Source organism: Callorhinchus milii, unplaced genomic scaffold (genome assembly GCF_018977255.1).
Source record: "Callorhinchus milii isolate IMCB2004 unplaced genomic scaffold, IMCB_Cmil_1.0 Scaffold3, whole genome shotgun sequence".
Classification (NCBI taxonomy): domain Eukaryota; kingdom Metazoa; phylum Chordata; class Chondrichthyes; order Chimaeriformes; family Callorhinchidae; genus Callorhinchus; species Callorhinchus milii.
Genome location: NW_024704744.1, coordinates 53,954,344 through 53,981,087, shown reverse-complemented (window position 1 = coordinate 53,981,087; position 26,744 = coordinate 53,954,344). Strand labels below are relative to the sequence as shown.

At 43.6% G+C, this 26,744-nt stretch overlaps 1 protein-coding gene across 4 annotated transcripts in view; it reads right to left on the bottom strand.

Annotated features, from left to right (window-relative positions):
• Nucleotides 1-26,744, bottom strand: part of acoxl (acyl-CoA oxidase-like) — a 164,705-nt gene that overhangs the window by 44,278 nt on the left and 93,683 nt on the right. For all 4 annotated transcript variants that reach the window (XM_042332935.1, XM_042332937.1, XM_042332936.1 and 1 more), the window contains one exon: nucleotides 16,550-16,639. In XM_042332935.1, the coding sequence (XP_042188869.1) occupies nucleotides 16,550-16,639 (90 nt within the window). The remainder of the gene's footprint in view (nucleotides 1-16,549; nucleotides 16,640-26,744) is intronic.

Genomic DNA, 26,744 nt, shown 5'->3' with positions numbered 1-26,744 from the left:
GTCGGGAGGATGTCCCAAAGCGCTTCACAGAACATACTGTAAAGTGAATTGACTGTATATTTGTGGGCGAACGCGGCAGACAATTGCACACAGCAATGTCCCACAAACAGTCGTAGATTGAAAATGACCAATTTTTATTATTGTTTTTGGTTTTGGAGGGATTATTATTAGGCGTGTGGAGTAAGGAAACTTGCCCAAGGTTTCGCCCTGCCTGGAATTGAACTCAGGTCTCTCACTTGCAAGGCGAATTGACTGTGTATTTTGTTGGTGAAACGCAGCAGCCAATTGCACATCAGTGTCCCACAATTAGTCGTGGAGTCACCAATTTATTATTACAATTTTTTTTGGAGTTTAGAGCTCTGAGGTGGGAAATATGAGGAAATGCAGAATATTCTTGCCAAATAGCCTGTTTACATGCTGTAACATTCTATGTTAGTAATTCTATGTATGTTCCCTGATCTTAGTAACTCTGAACCAATTTACCAATCATACCTGTTCTAGTAAGTATCTCTTAAGGACAGAATTAGACTTACCTAGGATAATAATACAGTAATAATAATAAAAATCCTTATAATTAATATTACGCAATTCAGCTCGGAGGATGTCTTAAAGCCTTTCCCAGGACTTACAGGTACTGTGAATTCTGTAGCTGAACAGCCACTAGAGAATGGACACAAGAGCAAAGTACATGGCTAGGTTGGCTAGAGTCAATGAGACTGCAGCACAGCCAAACGTTAGCACATCCAGGTGAGGAGGAAGGGGTGGGGATGGGGAATATTGTTAGAGAAATCAAAATGAAGTGAACTTTTCCAAATCCCAATATCCAAAAATCACTGTGCAGCAGCACTATAAGAGATTTTCTTGTGAAATATATTCTATTTGTTTCCTTTCTTAACTTACTTGTTCTTCTTTGTTTCTTCATTCAGCTGTTACAAGTCATCAACAAAAGAAGGAGAAATGGAGCACGTTTCCTATGGGATAGCCTTACAGTGCAGAAATGAATGAATGAGCTGTTTGACTGCAGTGTCGAGTGACGTTACATCTGGAGATGAGATGAAAACACATCTCAGGATGGGGTGGAAAACCCACTTTTAGATATAACTGATGCTCGCTTGGACTCGTTTGCCTGTTCATGTGGATGTAAAAGATACCATGGCACTATTCAAGAAGATGGGAGTTTCTCCCTGTGTCCTGGCCAGCAATCCCTAATAAAATTGGTCATTCATTTCATAGTTGTTTATGACACATTATGTGTGCAAATTGGCTGCCATGTTCACCTGCTCTTCCCAGACGAAAGATAGTCTGGGGTGAAGATATGTTGCATAGGGGGGAAAAACAAAAAGAAGCAGCAATCATTATAAACTCATAATTATCAGTAATAAAGGTTACCTATTACAGCGAGGTTGTATTACTCAGGACTATGGATATTACTAGAATACCTCTCACTCTCACTTCCATAGTCACAGTGAAGTCAATTCAGTACACATTATTGAGATTACAACAGTCCGTTCTCCAGGTTCCAGTGGATGCTAATGAAGAACACAGAGTTTTTTTGGTGTCCTGGCCAATATTCATCAATTATCCAAATTCACTAAAGACAGATTAAATTTGCCCATTTATCACACTGCTAACACAGTTTTAGTTGTCACATTTTTCTGCATAACAGCAGGTTTGTACTTTAAAGTGACTCCTTGCGTGAAATGTGTTGTGACAAGGTAAGGTGTTAAATGAAACGCAATTGCTATTCCATTATCCTGGTAATACTGCAGTAAGAATGTCCTCAGATCACACAGGTATGGTCTGCTTGATCAATAATAATAATAATCCTTGCATTTGATACAGTGCCTTATCACGACTTCGAGACATCTCTGAGTGCTTCACAGAATATACTGTAAAGTGAATTGACTGTATATTTTTTGAGAAAAGTATTCCAAATTAAGACAAATTTTTAAAAATGTTTGTAATTCTGCTTTATATTACATTTTAAGACAAAATGTTAATACTAGGTGGAATTTAATTCGTACCAAGCATGACAGCCCAACGTTTTATCCTGCCGGGAATCAAACCCAGGTCCTCTCGCTTACGAGGCAAGTGCTCTAACCAATAAGCTACAGGTCTCCACACTTAATATAAAATTTTACCACAAAATCACACTTTGAAAGGTGTATGTAAATAGAACCCTAAAGACCGGGCCTGAAAGAAAACACCATTCCCCCCCCACAATACTCTAATGATAAACCCAGTGTCTGGCCTAGCAATAAACCATAGATGAGAACGTCACCAATGGTGTTGAGCTCAGTCTGTGCTGGGCTCACTGATCTCAGCCAGCTAGTTGAAGCTTCAATTGGTTTAACAGCCATGAGTCAGGAAGGGGAAAATCAGCCAACTTTCCCACTCTAAAATAGCTGTCATGTTTGGTACAAATTAATTTCCGCCTAGTATTAAGCTGAAAGACCATTTTGTTTGGAAGCCAATTTACGCAGTTCTCAAAAAGAATTGGCTTCTAAATTTAGACTGAATTCAAGAATTTTCCACAATTATATGTAATCTCAAATTTCAAAGCAAAATGTTTCTTCAGGGTAAGACTAAATACAATTAAGGGGGAAGGGGTTCAGATCCTGCTCTTGCCCAATGAGGCCTCAGAGAGCCCTATAAGACCTGTTCACAGTAAAACTAAAAACAATAATACTTGCATTGGATTGTATTTGGTCATCCAGGTTTGGAGAGTGTGCATTTGTTGGGAGTTTAACCAGCTAAAACCGCAGAGCTTGCCATTGAAAGCACTGTCTGGCAAGCTTCTTACTGCTGGTCCAGCTAGGATCACCCTACCTCTTGCGCTTTAGCTTACAGTGCTAATAGCAGCTGAGTGAGAAAAATCCGTCCTCTCAGTGACTGGTCTGCCCTTCCAAATCCTGCTGATGGGCCAACTTGGCTGGGCTATCATCAGCAGTGCCCTGCAGTACTAAGGACCCAGTCAGCTCAGAAATTGGACTACTGAGACTGCCCTAGATGATGCACTTGATATCGTCGAGATGTCTCAAAACATCTCACAGGATTTACTGCAGAGTGTAGTGACTTTGTATAATGTACAAGTTTAAGCCCAGGTTAAACTCATGCATAATACTTAATACATGGTTTAGTTGGTAGCACTATCACTTACGCCTAATAATAATCCCTCCAAAAAAAAACAATAATAAATTGGTCATTTTCAATCCATGACTGTTTGTGGGACATTGCTGTGCGCAATTGGCTGCCGCGTTCACCCACAAATATACAGTCAATTCACTCTACAGTGTGTTCTGTGAAGCACTTTGGGACGTCTAGAAGACATGAAAAGCGCTATATCAAATGCAAGGATTATTATTATTATTATTATTCAGAAGGCTGCAACTTCCTAGGGGGATGTGTTAGTGTCTTGGAGCACTTAACAGTTGTAGAGACTTCTGCCAGGCCGCAGAGAGAGGGGAGGTGACCGTAGACACGACTGAAGAGGAAGGTCTTCAGATGTGATCCAAAGACAGGCAAGGAGGGGGCAAGGCAGAGGGATTAAGGCAATGAGTTCCAGAGTTTTGACCATAGAGGCTATGGGGCGTTGCTATGCGCATACTGGCTGCCACGTTTGTCTACGAAGTGCAAGTCACTACACTTAATAAGGTACAAATCCTGTAAAGCCCACTGAGATGTTCTCCAGATATGAAAGTCTCTATATCAAAAAATATTATTATCAAGGGTTATCCAGTTTAAACAGTAGCTGAGGTAAGAGGTTTTTGTGTCACAAATCAGTGACCAGGTTTTAGTCAGCTTGTTTGGAGGAAGTTTTGTCTTTTAAAAATTCTAGGAAATCAAATCTGCTCAGTTCCCATAAATGCAGAATATCTGGTTATAGCAGATTCCAGTTATTTTCATTTCTAACAACCAAAACAATAACAAGTATGTTTTTTTGGTCAGCTGAGTGTCTGACACAAGGAAACCTATCACCATGTTTAAGAGTTTTCAAACCAGACTGAGATTTCCAAAGATCTGCTACCTGCACATAGAAATTTCCACGTGTCTGGAATGCACACTCACTCCCAGGAGGGACACACCCTTTTTACCTAATTTTGGAGAATCTTAAGTGCAGGTTAGTGAGAGTTAAGGTTTGCCAATCCCAGAGTGTTCATTGGGGCACTGCTGGAGTCCAACCAGCTAAAACCACATGGCAATGTTTGTCAACTGCTTGATCATCAAGTGAGGATCCTTGACAAATAGATCTGGCCACCATGAAGCTGCCTCCACTACAAGTCAGTTACAAACTGGAGCCCTACCTCTTCTGTGCCTCCTCTCCAAAAGATAAGCCATGCGTCACATGGCTATTTGTGTAACCTTGTTGTAAATGGTTTCCATGTTTGTCACAAAAACAGACAATACACGTGACAGCAATACTTCCTGGTGTCTGTTCTGGGTTTGTACTTTGCCGCTCTAAACCTGTGTCTTTTCATGTTCTGCTGCTATTGTTATTTCAACATTATATGATGCTGTAAAAATACAAATTCTGTCTTCTGGTATACAAATTGGGAGAGGGAGGGGGAGTGAAAAATTATTTTTCAGCACAATGTGTTGCAGGGAAGCAAACACAGCACTACCCCACACCTATCTCTGCAGGCAATGTGAGTCTGATGCTTATTTAAAGGAGCTGGAAACACTCAGAGCTTGGAGAGGAAAGTTATTATAGCCTAAATAAGTGAACAACTCAACATTTTGTGTGAAATTAACATGAACAAAATCATCTTTTAACAAAATGTGCTCCAAGGGCCAGATGATAAGATTGAGGTTTGGGTTCAATAAATCACTAAGTACAGGAACAGGATGAGCAAGGCGGGATGAACGGCCTTTAGCCTTTGGTGCTCTGACTAAGATATTAGCAAAAATAAACAACAAACAGTGACAGGACGTGGATTTCACTGCCTGTCAAATCCTCTACTACTTCATACATAAATATCTCATGTGTAACAGAAAAATCTCATGTGTAACAGTGTGGGCTGCTGTGGCAGTTTTAAATCTCTCCTGCCAATTTTCAGGGCTCAGGATAAACATACACGCACAACAAAGGAAAATACACACAAACACAAAAACATTAATACACCCACAAAAAAGAATACACATCACAAAAACACAGACACACACACAAACAACCACACCATTCACACAAATACATACACAAACCTTGGTTTGGTGGATGAAGTTTGCAAGTATCAAATTGAGTTGCGTTTGGGGAGGGGGAATATTCATGAAGTTTCCCCAATGGCCCAGACAGTAAAAGCTGCTGCTTTGCGAGACACTGACTCATGCAATACAGAAGGTCCCTAGATCAGGAAGGAACCAAAATCAGCCAAGGTTTCCACTCCTGATGGCTAACTAGCACACACTGCTGTCACGTTCACATGTGGACATTATTGGGTACAAACTCTGTGTGATGTTTCACACATTATCTTTGGCCACACATTATCTTTGGCGATGTCAGCCACTGATGTGATTTCCCATTACAATCGAGCATCGCTGAAGACGCTACATGTAATGCTCGATGGAATTTTTACTCCTGAGTGAGGGCAGGTTCAGGCTCATCTTAGATGCTCTCCATGGCCTAATAGCTCACTGACGCTCGTTGCCTTCAGCTACACATGAAGAACAGCCAGTTGGATGAGGTACTGAAGGGTGATGCTGGTACTGCGATATGAAGGTACTGAAGGCCGTGCATTCACGGCCTTGCTCCCTCCTACCTCTCCGACCTACTATCCCCCTACCTACCTGCCCGTACCCTCCGCTCCTCTGGCTCCGGTCTGCTCCACGTCCCCCGCCCCAACCGCCCTACCATCGGTGGTCGGGCCTTCAGCCTCTCAGCCCCCAGGCTCTGGAACTCTATCCCCCAGTGCCTTCGCCGCTTCCTCCCTTTCCTCCTTCAAGGCCGGTCTCAAAACCTTTCTCTTTGACCGTGCCTTCAGCTCCCCTCTCGACTCTCTTCCCCCTCCTCGCTCCCTCCCTTCCCTCCCCTTACCCTGACCATTTCCCCCCTCCTCGCTCCCTCCCTTCCCTCCCCTCACCCTGACTATTTCCCCCCTGCTCGGGTCATGACCCAACTGTGCAGCGCCTTGGGACGTCCTCCTGACGTGAAAGGCGCTTTATAAATGGAATCTTGTTGTTGTTGTTGTTGTTGTTGTGATGGGGACCTGTGGAACTATAGCTCAGCATTAGTCAACATTTTAAGTATTCACTGGATAATATGATAAATAGTTCCCATAATTAATCAAATGATATTGCTTAACAAAACAAGAAAGCCCATTGTGACAAATGCTGAGATGTATGATCATACAATCCCAAAATGTTCAGGTGTTACCTGATTATCTTGGTATCCTTTCACCTACATGCACATGATCCTGTGGCCCCCATGTCCCCCACCAGGACCGCCCGCCCCACCATAGGCTATCAGGCCTTCAGCCTTTCTGCCCCCACTCTATGGAACTCCATCCCACATTCCCTTTGCCTACCTCCCTCCCTTGCCTCCTTTAAGACGCGTCTCAAAACCCTCCTCTTTGACCGTGCTTTGGCCATTCTCCTACGGTCTACCCTCCCTGATCCCGACCCCCAGCTCAGGTCCAAATCCCTGACTGTACAGCACCCTACATGAAAGGTGTTCTACAAATGCAATTTTGTATTGTACCATTCAATATTATCTGCTCTGCCTGCATAACATAATAATAATAATCCTGGCATTTGATATGGCACCTTATCATGTCTTCTAGATGTCTCAAAGTGCTTCACAGAATATTCTGTAAAGTGAATTGACTGCATTTTGTGGGGACACATCAAGAATAACAGTGATTTGGCAGAGACCTGAAATTGTACTCAGTGATTCGACTCAAGTTGGTAAATCGCTCAGGCTTTGCTGTTGCAGTTTATGAACCACTCGACTGAATTACTTCCTTGTAACTCACTGTCAGTTGTTTTAAGCTGTTATTTCTATCTGCTGAATAAACCCATGATGAGATACTGAATTACATCTATCCAACGGTTTCATCTGAATGTATCAATGGGAATGTGGCTTGTCAAGTACTGGTACAGTATAAATTTGAGCAGTACAAAACATGACAGAAAAGTTTTGAACTGAAGTAACACTGGAGGTTAGAGCACTCGCCTCGCAAGCCAGAGACCTGGGTTCAATTCCTGGCAATGTGAAACTTTGGGCAAGTTTCCTTACTCCACACACCTCTGTTTACCTAGCAGTAGGTAGGAACCTGGTTGTTAATCGATTGGCAGATCGCTTTTCCAGCAGTAATAATTCTTTTAAAAAAAAATAATAAATTAGTCACTTCAATCCACAACTGTTTGTGGGACACGGCTGTGTGCAATTGGCTGCCGTCTTTCGCCCACAAAATATACAGTCAATTCACTTCACAGTATATTCTGTGAAGCTCTTTGCGACGTCTTGAAGACATGATAAAGTGCTATATCAAATGCAAGGAATATTATTATTATTTATTATAACACTGCCGCAAGTTCATTATTCATGTTAAAAGTTTCTACCTGATTTGCATGCAATGCTGTGTTGTCTAAGTGTAAAGGTGAACAATTGGAGTCTACTTGCGATATTTTCAGAAATTACTCATTTGAGTTTCCTGAAGCGGTTGGATTGGGGTTGGAAATTTCTTAAGGATGCCAAAGTGAAAAAAAATAGACTGGAGAGTGAAGAGGATGACTGTCAGGTGATGGAGTTTAGTTCTTGCGTCTTTATTCATATTTATGAAAATTACCATTTCCAAAAATATACTAGGATTGGTGGTGCTGCATTGCTTAATGTATCAATGCAAAATATCCACTGATATGATCAGAAATTTCCTCTACATTAATTCAGGAACATAAATTTCAGAAACAGTAATTTTGATAAAGCAGCCTTTATTTTACCGTAAGCAAGTTGAGGTAATCTTTGGGGCCTTGTTATGTAACAGTTAATAATTTGTTCCAGCCAAATGATGCATGTTATAATACTGAATAAAAATAAATTATCTAGTTATATGTTGTTTAACCGTAATACTAATCCACGTATTTAATATAGAGCCTTATCTCATCATCAAGATGTCTCAAAGCACTTCACAAAATATACAGTAAATTGGTATGACTATGTATTTTGTGGGCGAAGGAGAATGTTATCAACCAAAGAATTGTACACTGAAAGTAACAGAGTTCATGCATTCTGCACTGTACATCCTTTATGACATTATACTGGCACCAAGTACGAGAATTTACAAAGCCAAATTGAGTCACTCCTTGCTATATTTGGAGTCCTGCAGCTTAGTGGTTAGAGAATTTGCCTTGCAAGTGAGTGGATCAGGGTTCAATTCCCAGACAAGACGAAACATTGGGCAAGTTTCCTTATTCCACACGCCTGCTTACCTAGCAGTAAATAGGAACCAGGTTGTTAGTCGATTGGCGGATCACTTTTCCGGGGGTAATAATTCCTTCAAAAAAAAAAAATTTGTTCACTCAATCCACAACTGTTTGTGGGACACTGCTGCGCGCAATTGGCTGCTGGGTTTCGTCCACAAGATATACTCAATTCACTTTATAATATATTCTGTGAAGTGCTTTGAGACGTGATAAGGCTCTATATCAAATGCAAGGATTATTATTATATTATTTTTACATTAAGTTAATAATTGCTGCAAATCAGCATTCCATGCAACTTATCTGTCTGTTTTTATGATACATAAGCTTTTGGACATGCATATATCATGCAATTACAATCCCTTAAGAATTATTCTTTCATTTTGGTATAACACCTTATCATGTTATTGAGACATCAAAGCGCTTCACAAGATTTTATCATTAACCGTAATGACTGTATATTTGTAGGCAAAAGCGGCAGCCAATTTACGTACAGCACAAACAACCGTGAAGTAAATAACCAATTTTATCTGGAGGATTGTTGGTCAGGACACCAGGAGAAACTCCTTTCTCTTTTTGAGGAGTGCCATGGGATTTTTAACATGCACCTGAGCAGGCAGACGGTTTGATAATTATATATAATAATCCTTATATTTGATATAGCGCTTTTCATGTCTTCTAGACGGGTCAAGGAGCTTTACAGAATATATTGTAAAGTGAATTAACTGTATATTTGTGGGCGAAACGCGGCAGCCAATTGTGCACAGGTTTAGTATCTCATCCAAAGGCTGGCACCACTGGCAGTGCATTGAAATGTCAGCTTGAATGTGAATTTAAAGGCCCAAAGTGAAGCTTGAACCCATAACCTTTTGCCTCATAGCCTAGAGTGCTACCAACTAAACCAGACTGACTCCATCCTACTGATCCAGGTCAGAAAGTTGTGGGTTCAAGCCTCATGTCGGGACTTTGAGCTCAGTGTCCATGCAGACACTGGGAGATGCTACATTGATGGATTTGCTATCATATGGATGAGATATTAAACCAGGCCCCCTCTCAAGCACTCCTGATCCTCACCTCAGATCTCAAGTGTGAAGAAAGAGGTCCTGGATATTTTTTTTAAAATCACCATAATCGACAACATCCGCCTGGCTGCTTCCTCCTCCTCTCCCCCACCCCATGTCGCCTACCATGCCACCCATGCCTCCCTCACCACCCTCTCCTCCTATGACACACACTATTCTCATTTGCCCCCATTTCTTCTGGCTCCCTTTCCCCCACCATCACCAAAATGAAGCCCACCACCTGCTGCCTTGAACCCCTCCCAGCTTCTAGTCACTCAACTCCCCCTCCTCTGCCCACTACTGGCTGATACAATCAACCAGTCCCTCTCCTCAGGCTCTGTCCCACTCCCCCTCAAAACCACTGTCATCAGTCCGCTCCTTAAAAAATTCATCCTCAATCCCCCAACCTCCTCATTGGCCTCCCAGTTCCACCATACACAAAATGCAACTCATTCAGAACTCTGCCGCCCGGATACTCACCCACACAAAACTCTGAAGCCCCATCACACCAGTCCTTGCCAGGCTCCACTGGCTTCCAATTTCCAAACAAATTGACTTCCAAGATCCTCTCTCTCATTTTCAAGTCCCTTCATGCCCTCGCACCTCACTACCTTCCGGTGCATTTTGTCACAAAGCCATCAACAGCTATTCTTAACCAGATGTTATTCAAATTCCTTTTCAAAGTAATTAATAATAAAGAACTACCTGTATTCGATGGAAGCCCATTCCACACAATGTCTACCTTGTTGATAAAATATTCCTTTTAATTGGTTATTCTGGCCTCAAAGTAATTTTAGCGTGTCATACAGAATGATCAAGCCAAATATTTAATATACAATGGAAGCTGGTTAAGCCGGACAAATCGGGGATGGACATTTTGTCCGATTTAAGAGGTGCCCGAGGTTAGCTGAAATACCATTCCCACCCATCAGAGGAGCTGCGATGGAATCGTATAATAATATGTAATAATGTTGTTTCAGTTGAAGCAACATTAACTAACCAGTTAAAGCTAAAATACTCTCCCAGAGTTCAGTAAAATAGATTTACCTTTGGCTGCAAAATACAGTTCAGGACCATCCCGTCCAGCAGAGGAGGTGCTTTCTCCCTCCCACTGCCATTTCCATTGAACGGGCACTGACCCATTGACCAGCGGCTGAGCTGTCAATAAATCAGGATTGCCCTCCATTATTCTTCTCCGTTCCTCCGGCCCCTCACTGATTGACAGCCCAACTCCAGCCGTTTGTAAATGGCTGGAGTCCGCTGTCAATCGCAGTTTGACTCCTTCCATCTACATCCAGCAGGCCCTCATGGCTGAATGCAGGCGCTCAACAGCACAGAAGGCCTGAGTGAGTAACATTCACCGGTGACCAGTGCAGCATTTTGCTCGGAGTAACCGGATTTTCATCCGAATTAACAGGCATATTTACAACAGGTAAGAATACAAATGAATCGGGGCAGGACGTTTTGTTGATTTGCCCAACATCCGGGGTTAACCGGGTTCCAGCAAAAGTGTATTCCACTTCACTTAAATTTTGAATGTGGGAATTCTGAAGACATAATACGTGTCCTTGAAAAACAAGTCCAATAAATTGCTCGGTCCTCAAACTGATCAAACATTTGTTGCCTTGTTTACAACAACAACAACAACTTGGATTTATATAGCGCCCTCCACGCTGGACGGCGTCTCAGAGCGCTTTACAGTAAGGGATCCCGGGGCCGAGCCAGGGGGAGGGGGAGGAAGGTGACCAAAGGCGCAGTCGAAAAGAAAGGTCTTCAGCAGAGACCTGAAAATGGGAAGGGAGGGAGCGAGGCGAAGGGAGTGAGGAAGGCAGTTCCAGAGCCTTGGGGCATAGTGGCTGAAGGCACGGCTGCCGAGGGTGGAGCGGAGGACTCGGGGACGAGGAGGAGGCCAGACCCGGAGGAACGAAGGCAACGGGTACTGTTTTGAGGAGAGAGGTGGTCAGAGAGGTAGGGGGGTGCAGAGGAGTGCAGGGACGTGACTACAATGGTGAGGATCTTGAAATTGATCCTCTCTGGGATAGGAGTCTGGCAAGGATTGGGGTGATCGGGGAGCGGAGTTTGGTGCAGGTGAGATTGCGGGCGGCAGAGTTTTGAATGATTTGGATTTTATGGATGGTAGTGGATGGGAGACCGGCGAAGGAAGTTTGCGCTCATCCAGCCCCTGAGATCTGACAGAAGGCACGGATCAGGGTTTCAGCGGCTTTTGGGAAGAGGTATTGGTGGAGACGGGCGACATGTCGGAGGTGGAAGAAAGCAGGCTGACAGAACATCAGGGGACTGGGGGTCGCAAAGAGAAGTGGAAAAATAGAGTTGGGTGTCATCTGCATACATGTGGAAATGTACCCCATGTCTACGGATGACATCCCCAAGAGGGAGCATGAGGATCAGAAAGAGGAGGGGGCCAAGGATGGATCCTTGGGGTATGCTACAGGTGACTGGGTGAGAGCAGGAGGAGAAGCCGTTTGTGCAGATGTACTGCTGGCAGTTTGTGAGGTAGGACTCGAACCAGGAGAGTGCGGTCCCACTGAGGTGGATGACAGAGGAAAGGCGGTGGAGGAGGATGGCGTGATCGACTATGTCGAACGCAGCGGAGAGGTCCAGGAGGACAAGGAGGAAGAGGGAGCCCTGGTCACAGATAGAGAGGATGTCGTTTGTGACTTTCACAAGCGCAGTCTCTGTATTGTGGGCAGGGCGAAAGCTGGATTGGAGGGGTTCGAAGAGGGAGTGGGAGGAGAGGTGTGCGCAAAATTGGTTGGCAACGACGCATTCTAGAACTTTTGAGAGAAAGGGCAGGTTAGAAATAGGGCGGTAGTGGCTGGGGTTTGAGGGATCTTGGGAGGGTTTCTTCAGTAGGGGGGTGATGACAGCAATTTTGAGGGAGGCAGGGACTAATCTGGAGGAGAGGGATTGGTTGATGATGTCAGCCAGTAGTGGGCAGAGGAGGAGCTGGATGACCAGTAAGTTAGTGGGGAAGGGGTCGAGGCAGCAGGTGGTGGGTTTCATGGATGTGATGGTGGGTGAGAGGGAGGAGGGAGAGATGGAGAGGAAGGAATGTAGAATGGGGGTGGTGGTAGGAGCGGATGATTAGGAAGATGAGAGGGACAGAGAGGGCATGGTGGTGGGTGACAAGTGGCAGGTGGATGAGGCTGTCTGGCGGATGTTAAGTATTTTAGAAGAAAAGAAGTCCATGACCTCCTCGCACTTGGCATTTGATACGAAGATTGAGGAGGCACTGAGGAGGTAGTGGGTGGTGGAAAAAAGGATTTTTGGGTTGTGTTTAGCCTCCAAGATGATGTTGGAGTAGAAGCCCGTTTTTGCATGAGTCAAAAAACGGCGGTAGCTGTGGAGATGCTCGAGCCACAGTTGGCGGTAAACTGTCTGGCCAACTGTCTGCTCGAGCAGACGGGTTTGGGTTTTTTGGGGCAGAGATTGTTGTACCAGGGGGATCGGGTGGGTTTGCAGATGGTCCTGGATTTCAGGGGCACGAGGGAGTTGAAGGTGGAGGAGAGGCGATCATGGAGCAGCTGGACGGCTGCTTCAGGATCTCCACGGGTGGAGGGCCAGAGGGATAGGAAGATTACTACTACTTAGGTTGTTTACTACTTTTGAAAAACATAACACAATGTGAATGAGCGCAGATGTCACTGTAAATCACACTACCGGAATTAAGCCACTGACAATGAAAGTGAGAAGATGAAATACTGTACTTTAGAAAGCTTAAATATTGTACAAGTTATTAAAGATGGTGTTTATGTTAATGTTTCTGCCCTGATCACTAATCCTAATTCTATGCTTTTACTAATCAAGCCATAGAAAAGTCAGCCATAAAATGCCACAAAATGGCAATCTTAGCTGCAGCATGATAACATTGTCACCCTGGAAAGTCACAAATGGAATGCAAGCGCACTTTGGTAGATGTGAAGCTGGTTTTAAGGCAGGATATTCAGGAAGAAGAAGAAGAAATGATTTTGAATGATACATTGTTCTAACAACACAACGGCTCCTGGACTAATCAGAGCAACTACATAGTCAGATTAGGGATGAACGTTAAATTAGGTAAGTATTCTGAGAACTCCCCTAATCTTTTGTTGGGTAAATAGACCTTGTGTTGTGTCACCATCCGTGGTTGCACCCACCACCTTACTAAGCCAGTCCGGAACCTTGGGGTCTTGTTTGACCCGCAACTATCCTTTCAATCCCACATCTGTGTAAATGACCCATTCTGCCATTCCCACCTCCACAACATCGCCCGGCTCCGCCACTGTCTCACACTGCAGGCCGCCGAAACCCTCATACACATATTCATTACATCGAGGCTCGACTATGCAAACTCATTGCTTGTCGACCTCCCCAATTCCTCCCTCCATAGGCTGCAGATCATCCAGAACTCTGCAATCCATGTCCTCTCCCGCATTAGGCTCCGTGACTCTATCACCCCCATCCTCACCCGACTCCACTGGTTTTCCATCACACACAGGATACAGTTCAAGATCCTGGTCCTCATCTTCAAAGCCCTCCATGGTCTTGATCCACCCTATCTCTGCGACCTCCTAATCCCCTACCACCCTGTTCGCTCCCTCCGCTCAGCGGGCTCCATCCTGCTTCACTTTCCCTGCCTCACCCACCCCACCATTGGCAGGCAAGCCTTCTGCCACTCTGCCCCCATCCTCTGGAACTCCGTCCTGGAGTCCCTCCGCCTCACCCCCTCCCTTGCCTCCTTCAAGACTCATCTCAAGACCCTCCTCTTCGACTGTGCTTTCGATCTCCCTGCTTCCCCCCCTCCACCATCCCAACTCCCAGCTCCGGTCCGAAACTCTGTCTATCCAGCGCCTTGGGACGTCCTCCTGACATGAAAGGCACTTTACAAATGTAATTTTGTTGTTGTTTTGTTTTTGTGGTCCCAGATGGGTGAACTCCCTCCTATATTGAATCAGTCCGATTTTATAAATATCCTAGTTGCAACAAAGCTACACTGCATCCAGAGCGCTGGCATCTGAAAATCACAAGATTATTTGGATGAAGAAAGCCCCGCAGTCCATCTAATCTCATCCTTCCAGAATACTATACACCATCCTGCCATCAGAGCATCAAGCTGTTTATTTTTAAAAATATGTCCAGTGTTTTGGCCTCAACCAGGACAAGTTGGGGAGGGCAAGTTTGCAGGGCTATGGGGAAAGAGTGGGGGAGAGGGATTGGTTTGGATAACTCTTTTCAAAGAGCTGGCACAGACACGATGGGCCGGATGGCCTCCTTCTGTGCTGATAATTCTATAATTCTATGATATGAACCACTCCTCCTGGTCCAATTGTTACTTAATATCTGGGTAAAGAAACACTTCCTGATATCTGTGTGGAAATTGTCCTTTGCAATTCTAAACCTGTGTCCTCTTGTTCTACTGTCTGAGCACATCCTGAAGTATTGTTCTAGTCTTACTTTTTAATCGCATTTAAAATGTTTTACACCATTATAAAGTCTCCTCTCAACCATCTTCTCTCAAGATTGAAGAGCCCACATTGGAACTTAGGATTCATATAAGTATAAAATGATGACACTCCAATGCAGTACTGAAGTGTGCTGCAATTTGTGCACAGCAACGTCCCACAAATGGCTTCAGATCCCTCCACTCCTCTGCACCCCCTACCTCTCTGACCTCCTCTCTCCTCAAAACAGTACCTGTTGCCTTCAATCCTCCGGGTCTGGCCTCCTCCTCGTCCCCTGAGTCTTCCGCTCCACTCTTGGCGGCTGTGCCTTCAGCCACTATGCCCTGAGGCTCTGGAATTCCCTTCCTCACTCCCTTCATCTCGTTCCCTCTCTTCCTACTTTCAGGTCCCTTTTCTTTTCTTTTCGACCGCGCCTTTGGTCACCTTCCTCCCCCTCCCTCGGCCCCGCTATTCATTACTGTGAAGCGCTCTGAGACTCCATCGGGCGCTATATAAATCCAAGTTGTTGTTGTTGAAGTGAATAATAATAATAATCCTTGTATTCCATATAGCTCCTTAAGACGACTTTGAGACATCTTAAAGTGTTTCACAGAATATACTGTAAAGTGAATTGTGAATACTGTAAAGTGACTGTATAATTTGTGGCTGAAATGCAGCAGCCAATTGCACACAGCAGTGTCCCATAAACAGTCGTGGATTAAGTGACCAAATTATTATTTATTTATTTTGAAGGGATTATTACTCCCGGAAAGCGATCCGCCAAATAAACTAACAATCAGGTTCCTACTTACTGCTAGGTAAACAGAAGCACGTGGAGTAAGGAAACTTGCCTAACATGTAGTCAAACCCAGGTCCTCACTTGCGAGGCTAATGCTCTAATCACTATGTTAAAGGACTCCATGTGAGGAATACGTTGATTATAAATTGTGATTGGTCTCTATTTGAGGAATTGTTAGCCATGGCACCAGGAGAAATGTTTCTCTTTTCAAATAGTGCACAATAGTGCCACGTGATCTTTAACATCCACCTGAACAAGCAAATGGGACCTGAATTTAACTTCTTATCCAAAGGATGGCACCTCCAACAATGCAGCACACCTCTAGCACTGTACTGGAGCGTCTGGACTACATGGGTTCCACATCGACATGGGGCTTGAACTCACAATCTCCTGACTTTAGATGCCAGGCTGTCACACACAAATCCCAATCTTATACTTTTTAATAATAATAATAATAATAATCCTTGCATTTGATGTAGCGTTTTTCACGTTGGGAGGACGTCTCAAAGCGCTTCACAGAACACACTGTAAAGTGAATTGACTGTATATTTGTGGGCGAACGCAGCAGCCAATTGCGCACAGCAATGTCCCACAAACAGTCATGGATTGAAAATGACCAATTTATTATTGTTTTGTTTTTTTGGAGGGATTATTATTAGGCGTGTGGAGTAAGGAAACTTGTCCAAGGTTTCGCCCTCTGCCTGGAATTGAACTCAGGTCTCTCACTTGCAAAGCGAATGCTCTAATCACTGAGATACAGGACTCCACAAATCATGTTTTACTAATCATGTCACAGTAAAACCATCCATAAATACACAAAGTAGCCAATTTACCTGCAACATCACAACATTGTCACCCTCGAAAGTCACAAATACATCAGAGTCACATTTCAGGTCCGGGATGCGGTTTTCCATCATATACCCCTAATAGGAAGCAAACAAATTTAACATGAGGTTATTTCACAAAAAATCTGCTTAATACTAATCTGCTCCAACTCCACTGGCTTCCCATCACACAGAAGATACAGATCAAGATTCTGGACCTCACCTTCAAAGCCCTCCACGGTCTTGCTTCCCCCTACCTCTCTGACCTCCTAACCCTCTACCACCCTGTTCGCTTCCTCCACTCAGCGGGCTCCGGCCTGCTTCATATCCCCCGCCTTGCTTTGTGCCCTTCATGACCCCCAATTACCTTTCCTCCCCCACATCCGGTCTCTCACCAGCACCCCTTTCTTCCACCTCCGACAGATCGCCCGTCTCCGCCAATACCTCACTCCAAAAGCCGCTGAAACCCTGGTCCATGCCTTTGTCACCTCTCGGCTGGACTATTCAAATGCCCTCCTCACCGGTCTCCCCTCCACCACCATCCATAAAATCCAGGTCATCCAAAACTCTGCCGCCCGCATTCTTATCCGCACCAAACTCCGCTCCACGATCACCCCAGTCCTTGCCAGACTGCACTGGCTGCCTATCCCAGAGAGGATCAACTTCAAGATCCTCACCCTTGTCTTCAAATCCCTCCACTCCTCTGCACCCCCTACCTCTCTGACCTCCTCTCTCCTCACAATAGTGCCCGTTGCCATCGCTCCACCAGGTCTGGCCTCCTCCTTGTCCTCCAAATCCTCCGCTCCATGATCGGCGGCCGTGCCTTCAGCCACTACTCCCCAAGGCTCTGGAACTCCCTTCCACACTCCCTTCGCCTCGCTCCCTCTCTTCCTATTTTCAGGTCTCAGCTGAAGACCTTTCTTTTCGACTGCGCCTTTGGTCACCTTCCTCCCCCTCCCCCTGGCTCGGCCCCTGGATCCGTTACTGTGAAGCGCTCTGAGACGCCGTCTGGCGTGGAGGGCGCTATATAAATCCAAGGTGTTGTTGTTGCTTGCCCCACTATCGGCGAATGGGCCTTCCGCCTCTCTGTGCCCACCCTCATGAACTCCATCCCACAGCCCCTCTGTCTCGCCCCCTTTCTTGCCACTTTCAAGACCCACCTCAAGACCCTCCTCCTCGACTGTGCTTTCGATCTCCCTGCTTCCCCCCTGCCTTCCTCCCTACCCCACCCCGATCCTCAGTTCTGGTCCGTAATTCTGTCTGTTAGCACCTTGGGATGTCCTCCCAACGTGAAAGGCACTATACAAATGTAATTTTGTTGTTGTTGTTGTTGTCAGACCATTGGGCCAACCTTAATACCATGTGCTGGGAGCATCTAATAGGCTTTATTTGAGAATCAGTTGCTGAAATCCAAACTGTGATTGATTCAGTGTTATCCAGCACTGGTGTGTGTGAAGAAGCAGTCTCACCTTAAGGGGTTGAGATGATGCCATAAACAGTGTGAAGCTCAAGTGGTTCATTAATGATATCTCTAAGCCCAACATCCTGCACTGTAGCACACTGTGCCATTTATTACAATGTGTACCAAACTAAACATCACTTTCCTTCATGGTCTTCAGTTTCCTTTGTCACTGGTTATGACAGACAACAACAACAAAATTACATTTGTATCACTCCTGTAATTAAACGTTGTGGCATAAGGTATTGTGCCATGCAATAAGAACAGCTGTGGTGTTGTTGAAATCAGAAAACAACTTAATTCTCACCAAAGAATCAAAGTTGAGAAATTACTCAGCAGAAGGAAAGTAAAATGTCCACAGTTGATGACCAAAAATAATATAAATAGCCGAATTGAGAGTCTTCTTTCATGAAGGTGGAGATTTGTTCTGGACCATGGGTGTTAGCAGCCTTTAGGCCAGACATTATTGTTTCTGTATGAGCTCAAGTGAGGTTTCAGCAGCCTGTTTTTGACTCAGGGAGCCATCACAGCCAACACCAAACTCATCAGAAATCTCAAAATACCTCATGTTCTTAGCCTTAAGACTGATGCTTTGAAATCTAACTTTGTGTGGAATTTTGGAAAATTCCTAGGGTTAGTCTTAAATTTGGAAGCTGTTTTTGTTTGGGTCAAGCATCGTCGAGGCCAATTGCAATTGAGCTTTCACCGAAGATCAGATAATTCAGCAAAGACAGGAACTAATCCTGCAACCTTCTGGTTTGTAACGGTTTAATCATAACCAAGGTATTCAGGGATCTCTTTGGTCACAATATTTTCCCATTGCAGCAAAACAAACAGATCTGTCAGGCTGGCATAACATGTTGAACACACTAGATTGTAGCTCTGGCTGACATTTACACTCAAGTTAAAATGTACACCAAATTATTATTTAAATGAAACCATGATGTCAGCAACAATGTACACTCTCTGGAACACCTTATACAACAAGTTTAAATTGTACAGGACGCCATTAAAACATTTGTATACTTACCATTTAGTTTGCACCTTTTAAAATACAATATATGCTTTTAGGTGCTAACAATGGAATGTAAAAACTGTAGTTAAAAGCCACAGAAAAGTAGGTGTCACTCCCGATTTTCATACAATAAAAAAAGGCATTAAAAAAATAATCTACATGCATCCTCCAAATCAGAAGTTACAGTTTCATGCACATCCTAGAAATACTATCACAACATAATAATAATAATCCTTGCATTTGATATAGTGCTTTTCAAGTTTTTTTTATACGTCTCAAAGCACTTCACAGAATATACTGTAAATTGACTGTATATTTGTGGGCAAAATGCCAGAGCCAATTGTTTACCGCAGTGTCCCACAAACAGTCGTGGATTGAAATGACCAATTTATTATTGTTTTCTTTCTTGAGGGATCATTATCAGGCGTGTGGAGTAAGGAAACTTGCCCAGGGTTTCGTCCTGCTGGGAATCGGACCCAGGTCTCTCGCTTGTGAGGCAAATGCTCTAACCACTGAGCTACAGGACTGCATGGTAGATCAGTGGTGGCCAACCCATGGCCCATGGACCGGAAGTGGCCTGAGGAGCCATCAGAACGTTGCCCACCAAATATTCGCACTGGTTTAGGTGAAGCTGTATTAAATCAATCTTTTGCTTTCAATATTTTTTCTTGATTGAATATTTCTTGATTTTATGCCGTAAAAGAACATTTATTTTGTTGGCTAACCAACAAGGTTAGGCTCCACTGTGGTGGATACTATATGTTCTCTGCTTCTAAGAAACGTAAACAAGATAGAGGAACAAAGGAAGGGAAGGTTGGTGAGTCATCTGTGACCAAAGACTCTTTCAGAGAAACAGGAATGAGTGCCACCTCTTATCCAATTGTTTCCTTTGTAGTTGTGAGTAAACTCAGTAAGGACGAAAACACAGTAAAAAAACAATGCACATGAAAAACAAACTAAAAGAGAGAAACTGTAATGTTCGGGACAGTATGAGTACTATGGGAAATACCTACAAACAGCTGAAGCTTCTCTAAGACTGTTTCTGCAACATAACCTGGCCTGCGAGGTTAGGGTAACATATCTGCTGATTCTGAATAGGGAGAACTTCAAAGGTGTACAGACATTTTTACGGAAGGTCTTGTTTAGCTAGAACTCAGTCATCGCATTTTTTGCCCAAATGGGAATAAATTTGACTCGGAGAATCAAAATCACAATAAATGTTTTCTGAACCATAAGCAATTCCAGGACACTGATACAATGTTCCCTCTTCTGTTGTGATTAAGACCTTGATCTATCTGGTCACTCAGATGCACTCTGTGTGCTCGCAGGAAAGTGCCTGACAGTGTAAGGCTTTGTGTTAAAGGTGATTTCCTGGTAGATCAATGACAAGATTTGTCCATCACTTTAGGTGCTGCTGGAAGATATGGCCCATTGACCAACACTATTTAATTAAATAAAAAATCAGAGAATGTGAAGAGCCTGGTCTATTTAATTGGAGACTAAATAGTTGCCCAGGACACTGGGAGACATTCTCTTTTCTAAACAGTTAGACAGGACCTGACTTCTCATCTGAAGGGTGGTATCACCAACAATGCAGCACTTTCTCAGCAGGGGACTGCAGCCTAGACTATGCGCCAAATGGGTTTTCAATTTGCGACATGGAGCCCGAGGATCCATAGTAAGAAAACTACTATCTAAGATAGATTCACACATTAAATATAAAGGCAAACATACATGTTGTCAACAACTAGATCTGTTGGCCCGAGCACCTAATAACAATTAAAGCAGAAAGCATTAAATCAGAGGAAAAGGGAAAAGGCTGTTTCCTTTGGGGGTGTGGTTTATGTAACTTTCCGCCCACAAACGGCACAGTGAATCACTTTACAGTATATCCTGTGAAGCGCTTTGAGATGTCTCAACGACATGATGAGGCGCTATATAAAATGTAAAGATTATTATTATTAAAGCTGATTGTGGTACCACATGATGAGTGATGTTGTGTTGTGTTCTTATGACAACTGAGGTGTTCTCACTGTGCTCTGGATGTGCATGAGGGAATGAAGACTCGACGATTCAGATGAGTCAAGGCTTCAATGTGATAATATAAGCCTATTCTTTGAGAACAAGAAGAAAAATTCTGACATTTGGCTTATATGTGACAGTAAAGACAAATCTATTTTTATAAATGCAAAAGGGCACCAAGAAACATATAAATGTAAAATTTCCTGCTTTGCAATTTTGGTGGCGTTTTGATCATGTGCAATGAAACAATTGTTTGACATTTTTTGAGACCTACACATGTATATAAACACAAATTACAGAATATTGGATTTTAAAAAGACCCTCTAGTGAATCCACAAACTTATGTTAACTTTTTTGCTCTACAACCATTGGACACAGGAGTGAACACTGCCTTCAGGAGGCGCTAAGGTGAATCAAGAGGGGAGAAATTGTCCATTTGCATCAAATTATGAGCATTAAACACCTAAAAAGAATGAGACAAACTCTTGACACGCAAGAGAATAGCTTGCAGAGGATTTAGATTGAACCCAGTTCCCAGGGCTGAAATACCAGCATAATAACCCAGTACAAGGTGTTAAATATATTAGCACATTTTTATTCCCCCATTTTTGTAAGTTATTTTTCTTTTTTGGTCTTTGCTTATTTGCAAACTTTTTTGAACATCTCTGTCTTAATCAATGTTACAATTATGTATTTACTAATAGATATTAACTTAACTGTGAGATGACTATCTATATGTCTATCTATATCTATCTATATGTCTGCAATGGGGCTCAATATTGGAAACAATTTTTAGCTGCATGCAATGTTACAAGGTTCATAATTTTTTCTGAGCAGCAGATCTGGTTTAAATAAGGATAGTAGGAATAAGCGAGAGTCTCATACACACATGCACACACACACACACACACACACACACACAGTTAACAGGCACAATATCAACAGATTCAGATAACACCAAATAAGGGAGCGTGACTAACCGTAAGTAACTTCAGGGGGATACGGACAGACTAGTTAGTGGATTGGGCAAATGGACAGCAAACAAAACTGACTGCAGAAAAGAGTGAGGTAATATATTTTGGGAGGAAGAATAAGGAGTGGACATCAAATAATAATATTTTAAAAGAAATGGAATAACCTGTATTTAATAGACTCAACTCTTTTAAAGGTAGGAGATAAGTTGACAAAACTCTAAAAAGCTAGTAGGATACTAGGTTTTCACCTGGGCATATAAATATAAAAGCAAAGGGCATGCTGAACCTATTTAGGCCTGAATTACAAGATTGATTTGGATGAAGATGGCCTTTCAGCCCATCTGATCACATCCTCCAGAATACCCAACCTACCATTCTCCCATCTCAGTATCAAGCTCCTTTTTAAAAGAGTGCAGTGTCCTGTCTCACCCTTCCTGACGACCTGTTCCAGTTGTTAATCACCCTCTGAGTAAAAAGAAACAATCAAGTATTGTGTCCTATTTTGAACAAGTCATTATAGGAAGGATGTTAAATCCATGCAGCGGATGCAGAGCAGATTTACTGGGATGATACCAAAGATTTTATTTATGAGGAGAGACTGGAGAAACTAGAAAAAAGGAGACCTGATAGGTTTTTAAAAATTATGAGGGGTTTTGAGAAAGTAAATATGGAGAAATTATTTCCAACGCTTGGCAAATCAGTTAACAAGAAGGCAAACATTTAAGATAATTGCTAAAAGAGCAAAGGGGAGAGGCTTGGAGAATTATTTTTACACAGAGGGTTGTTGGGAAGCGGAATACCTTAACTAGAACTATGGTTGAAGTAGAATTTGAAGAGGGAATAAGATAAAATATCTGAAAAGGAGAGTAATAAGAGTATGGGGGAAAAAGGCAGGAGAATGGGACTAAATAAATTGCTTTCAGAGAGCCACAGCCATGATGGGACCATGTACTGGAGTGCAACAAGATCTATTATACTCCAATCATTATAGATATAAGGGAAATCCAAATATAAAGATGTAACAAAACAAGTATTATTTGTAGCGATCAATGTATATACATACGATGGATGAAACTAGACAAAAGCCAGTAATGGGAAAACAATGAATTTCAACATCATGATTGCCTTCTTCTGGGCTGGACATTTCTGGTTAACAGCCATGCTCCATGGTTAACAGCCTGCCCAGTGTATACTGGCTATTGACCACAATGTCACTGTGGTAACTGGGTCTAAAACTCATACTGAAATGATTTATGCTTGGAGCTTGGCTGTTGAGAGCAACCCTGAGGTTTTTGTCAAGGCATTGCAGTATAAACAGATGACACAAGAAGTTTTAAGAGTTGTGTAACCGTATATTAAAAAAATAATAATAATCCTTGCATTTGATATAGCGCTTTTCACGTCTTCTAGACGTCCCAAAGCGCTTAAAAATGCAGGTTAGCATTGCTCTGGTCGCCTTCCTGAATAGGTTGAGATGATGATGAGTAACAAGGAGTATACTGCACATTGAGGCACATAGACAAGTGCCCAGGCATGCACTGAGATAATGGGATGTATCATATTCAAATTGCTAAAGATATAACAGAAATCCAAATATATATACGTAGCAAAGCAATCAACATTTGTAGAGATCAGTAAACAATGGGCCCAATGGAGCCAACTGGGAAAAAATAAATTTCAATATTGTAATGTGGTGCGAATAGAGTAGTCAACCCAATAATGGATAACATGCACCACTGAAGACTGTGGGTCACCACAAAGCCTTCTGAAATAAAACAACTCTGCCCTCCACAAAAGCGTGACTGATCATACCCAATGGTATTCGCCCAGCTTACGTTAAGTTTAAAACACAATTTGTGGGCCATCCAGCTTTGCTGTGGGTTGGAAACAGCAATTTGCATATACTATTCTCAGCTTCCCCCCACTCCAACCCCCCATCAACTTTGGGTGCCCAGCCAGCTGTGTAAAGCGTTTTGAGACATCATCCATGTGAAAGTGGCTATATGAGTATAATCTATTGTTAACCGTCCAGGTACATGGATAGACCCCAAACAAGGGGAAAGATAGACTTAACCAAAAGCACAGGTTAAAGAGAGATGCTATTAGGAGATTTTTGAAGGCAGGAGAGAAATGGGTTTGAATGAGAATTCCAGAGAAGAGCATGTTACATATCTGACACATACCATCAAGTGGTTGGGTGCACATTTGCATCCACAGCTCCTGAACAACGTTTGTACTGGCTTTCCAAGTAGTAAATGTACAAATGTGTAAATCAAAATAGTTTACGGCACAGCATTAGAAATTGTTGCACAAACAAATAATGGTGTGTTTATGTAACTTTGTTTTTCTTCCACCTGACTTGTGTCCTTAACGCTCAATACAAAACAACAACAACAACAACAACAAGATTACATTTATAAAGCGCCTTTCACGTCAGGAGGACGTCCCACAATCACTCCCTCGCATTTGTTTTATAGTGACACAATCAATTTCAAGCACAAGTTACAGCACTGCCTGCAATCAGTGTGGGTAATTTGCTGTGATACTATTTTGGTCAGAGCAAGGTTTCATTTAAGGGACGCACAATGCACAGTGTTACGTCTCTAGTCATCCCACAGAAAGATTCATTTAGTGAAAGTTGGGCTAATGCCTGTCTTGATGACTCATTTCTTTAAGATGAGCTACTCCTTTAGAACCAAGCAATAATACATAAAGGTGCAGGAGGGAAAGCTGTAAAGCTGTTTTCTGATACCACTTTTTGGGGTTGGGTGGGTGGGCGGGGGGGGAGAGACCGAGTGAGGCCAGGCTTTAGAAAGAGAGAGAGAAAAAAGAAACATATCCGGCTTGTCCTGTCCCTTCCAATTGAAATATCGGTCACGAACCAGCCCAGGAACAAGGACCAAGGGGAAAGATGAGCCTGTGCTTCCTGAGGAGCACGCAAACATGGTACATTCTAGAAGGACAGTGGTGACCATGGGGCATTAATGTCTGAAATGGGGTGCTGTGTGAAAAAGTTTGAAAAACGCTGCCCTAATCAAACCAAGCATAATTTATTTTACCTAACATTTTTTTTTGAATGCTTTTTGTGCAGATTCTGGGCTGGTTTCCATCAAATGGCAGATGTGTTTATCATTTACTTTGCCATTGTGAAATAAAGGCCACCTGCAGACATATTCTGTTTAATCTTGGTGGGTGAGCTTCAGGGTACACGGTCGAAATACAATGAATGCATTTTGGTTAGACTACCTTATCTAGAATGGTGATGGAGGCAGAATCCATAATAGCTTTTAAGAGGAAATTAGATACATTTCTGAAGAAGAAAAAAATATAAGGGGTATGGGAACATGGCAGAGGAATAAGACTAAACAGTTTTTCCAGAGAACCAGCACAGGCATGATAGGCTAAATGGCCTCTGTGCTTTTTGGAGTTTGACATCACAAGTCAGTGAGATTGGCTGTGGAAGAAGTCATTCTACATTTGACTGTTTATTATGGACTATGTAACAAATTGTCCTGTATAGATCCTTCCACCAGGCAGTTGTCCGTGAAAAAGCTGATGAGGAAACTGGGGTTTAGGATAGAAACTGCTCGAAGGTGTTACTTGGAGATTGGTTTTGTTCACACACATTTAAATATTCAGGTGTTATCCACCTTGATTGGTACACAGAGAGCCAAACAACAACAACAACAAATTACATTTATAGAGCACCCTTCACATTGGGAGGACGTCCCAAAGCGCTGAACAGTCACGCCCGAGCGTGGGGGAGGGGTCGTGTAGGGGTGAGGGAAGGCAGAGGTCTGGGAGGAAGACCAAAGCATGATCGAAGAGAAGGGTCTTGAAACCGGCCTTGAAGGAGGAAAGGGAGGAAGCGAGGCGAAGGGACTGTGGGATGGAGTTCCAGAGTGTAGGGGCAGAGAGGCTGAAAGCCCGGCCACCGATGGTAGGGCAGGTCAGGCGGGAGACATGGAGCAGACCGGAGCCCAATGAACGGAGGGAGCGGGCAGGTTGATAGGGAGTCAGCCGGTCAGAGAGGTAGGAGGGGGCAAGGCCATGGATGGCCTTAAAAGCGAGGACGAGGATCTTGAACTCGATCCTCTGGGGGATGGGGAGCCAGTGGAGTCGGGCGAGGGTGTGAGTGATGGGGTCACGGAGCCTGGTGCGTGAGAGTACACGAGCTGCAGAGGTTTGGATGATCTGCAGCTTGTGAAGGGAAGAGTTGGGAAGGCCGATGAGGAGGGAGTTCCCATAATCGAGCCTTGATGTGACGAATGCGTGGGTGAGGGTTTCGCAGCCTGAGGAGTGAAGCAGTGTCGGAGTCTGGCAATGTTACGGAGGTGGTGGTAGACAGTCATGGCGCGGATGTGGGGGAGAAAGGACAGTTCAGGGTCAAAGATGATACCCAGGTTCCTGACTGGCTTAGTCAGGTTGAGTGTGCAGCCACGAAGGCTGATGCTGCCAGCACCTGAGATGCGGAGGCGCTGGCGCGAGCCAATCAGGAGGGCCTCGGTCTTGCTGACGTTGAGTTGGAGAAAGTTGGAGGCAGAGGGATCCCTGGTCACACATGGTCAGGATGTCATTTGTAACATTGACCAGAGCAGAGCAAACCCGGCACGGAAACCCGATTGGAGGGGTTCATGGAGGGAGTGAGAGGAGAGGAAGAGTGAAGCTGGGAGGCAACGGCTCTCTCAAGGCCTTGGATAGGAAAGGGACATTTGAGATGGGCCGGTAGCTAAA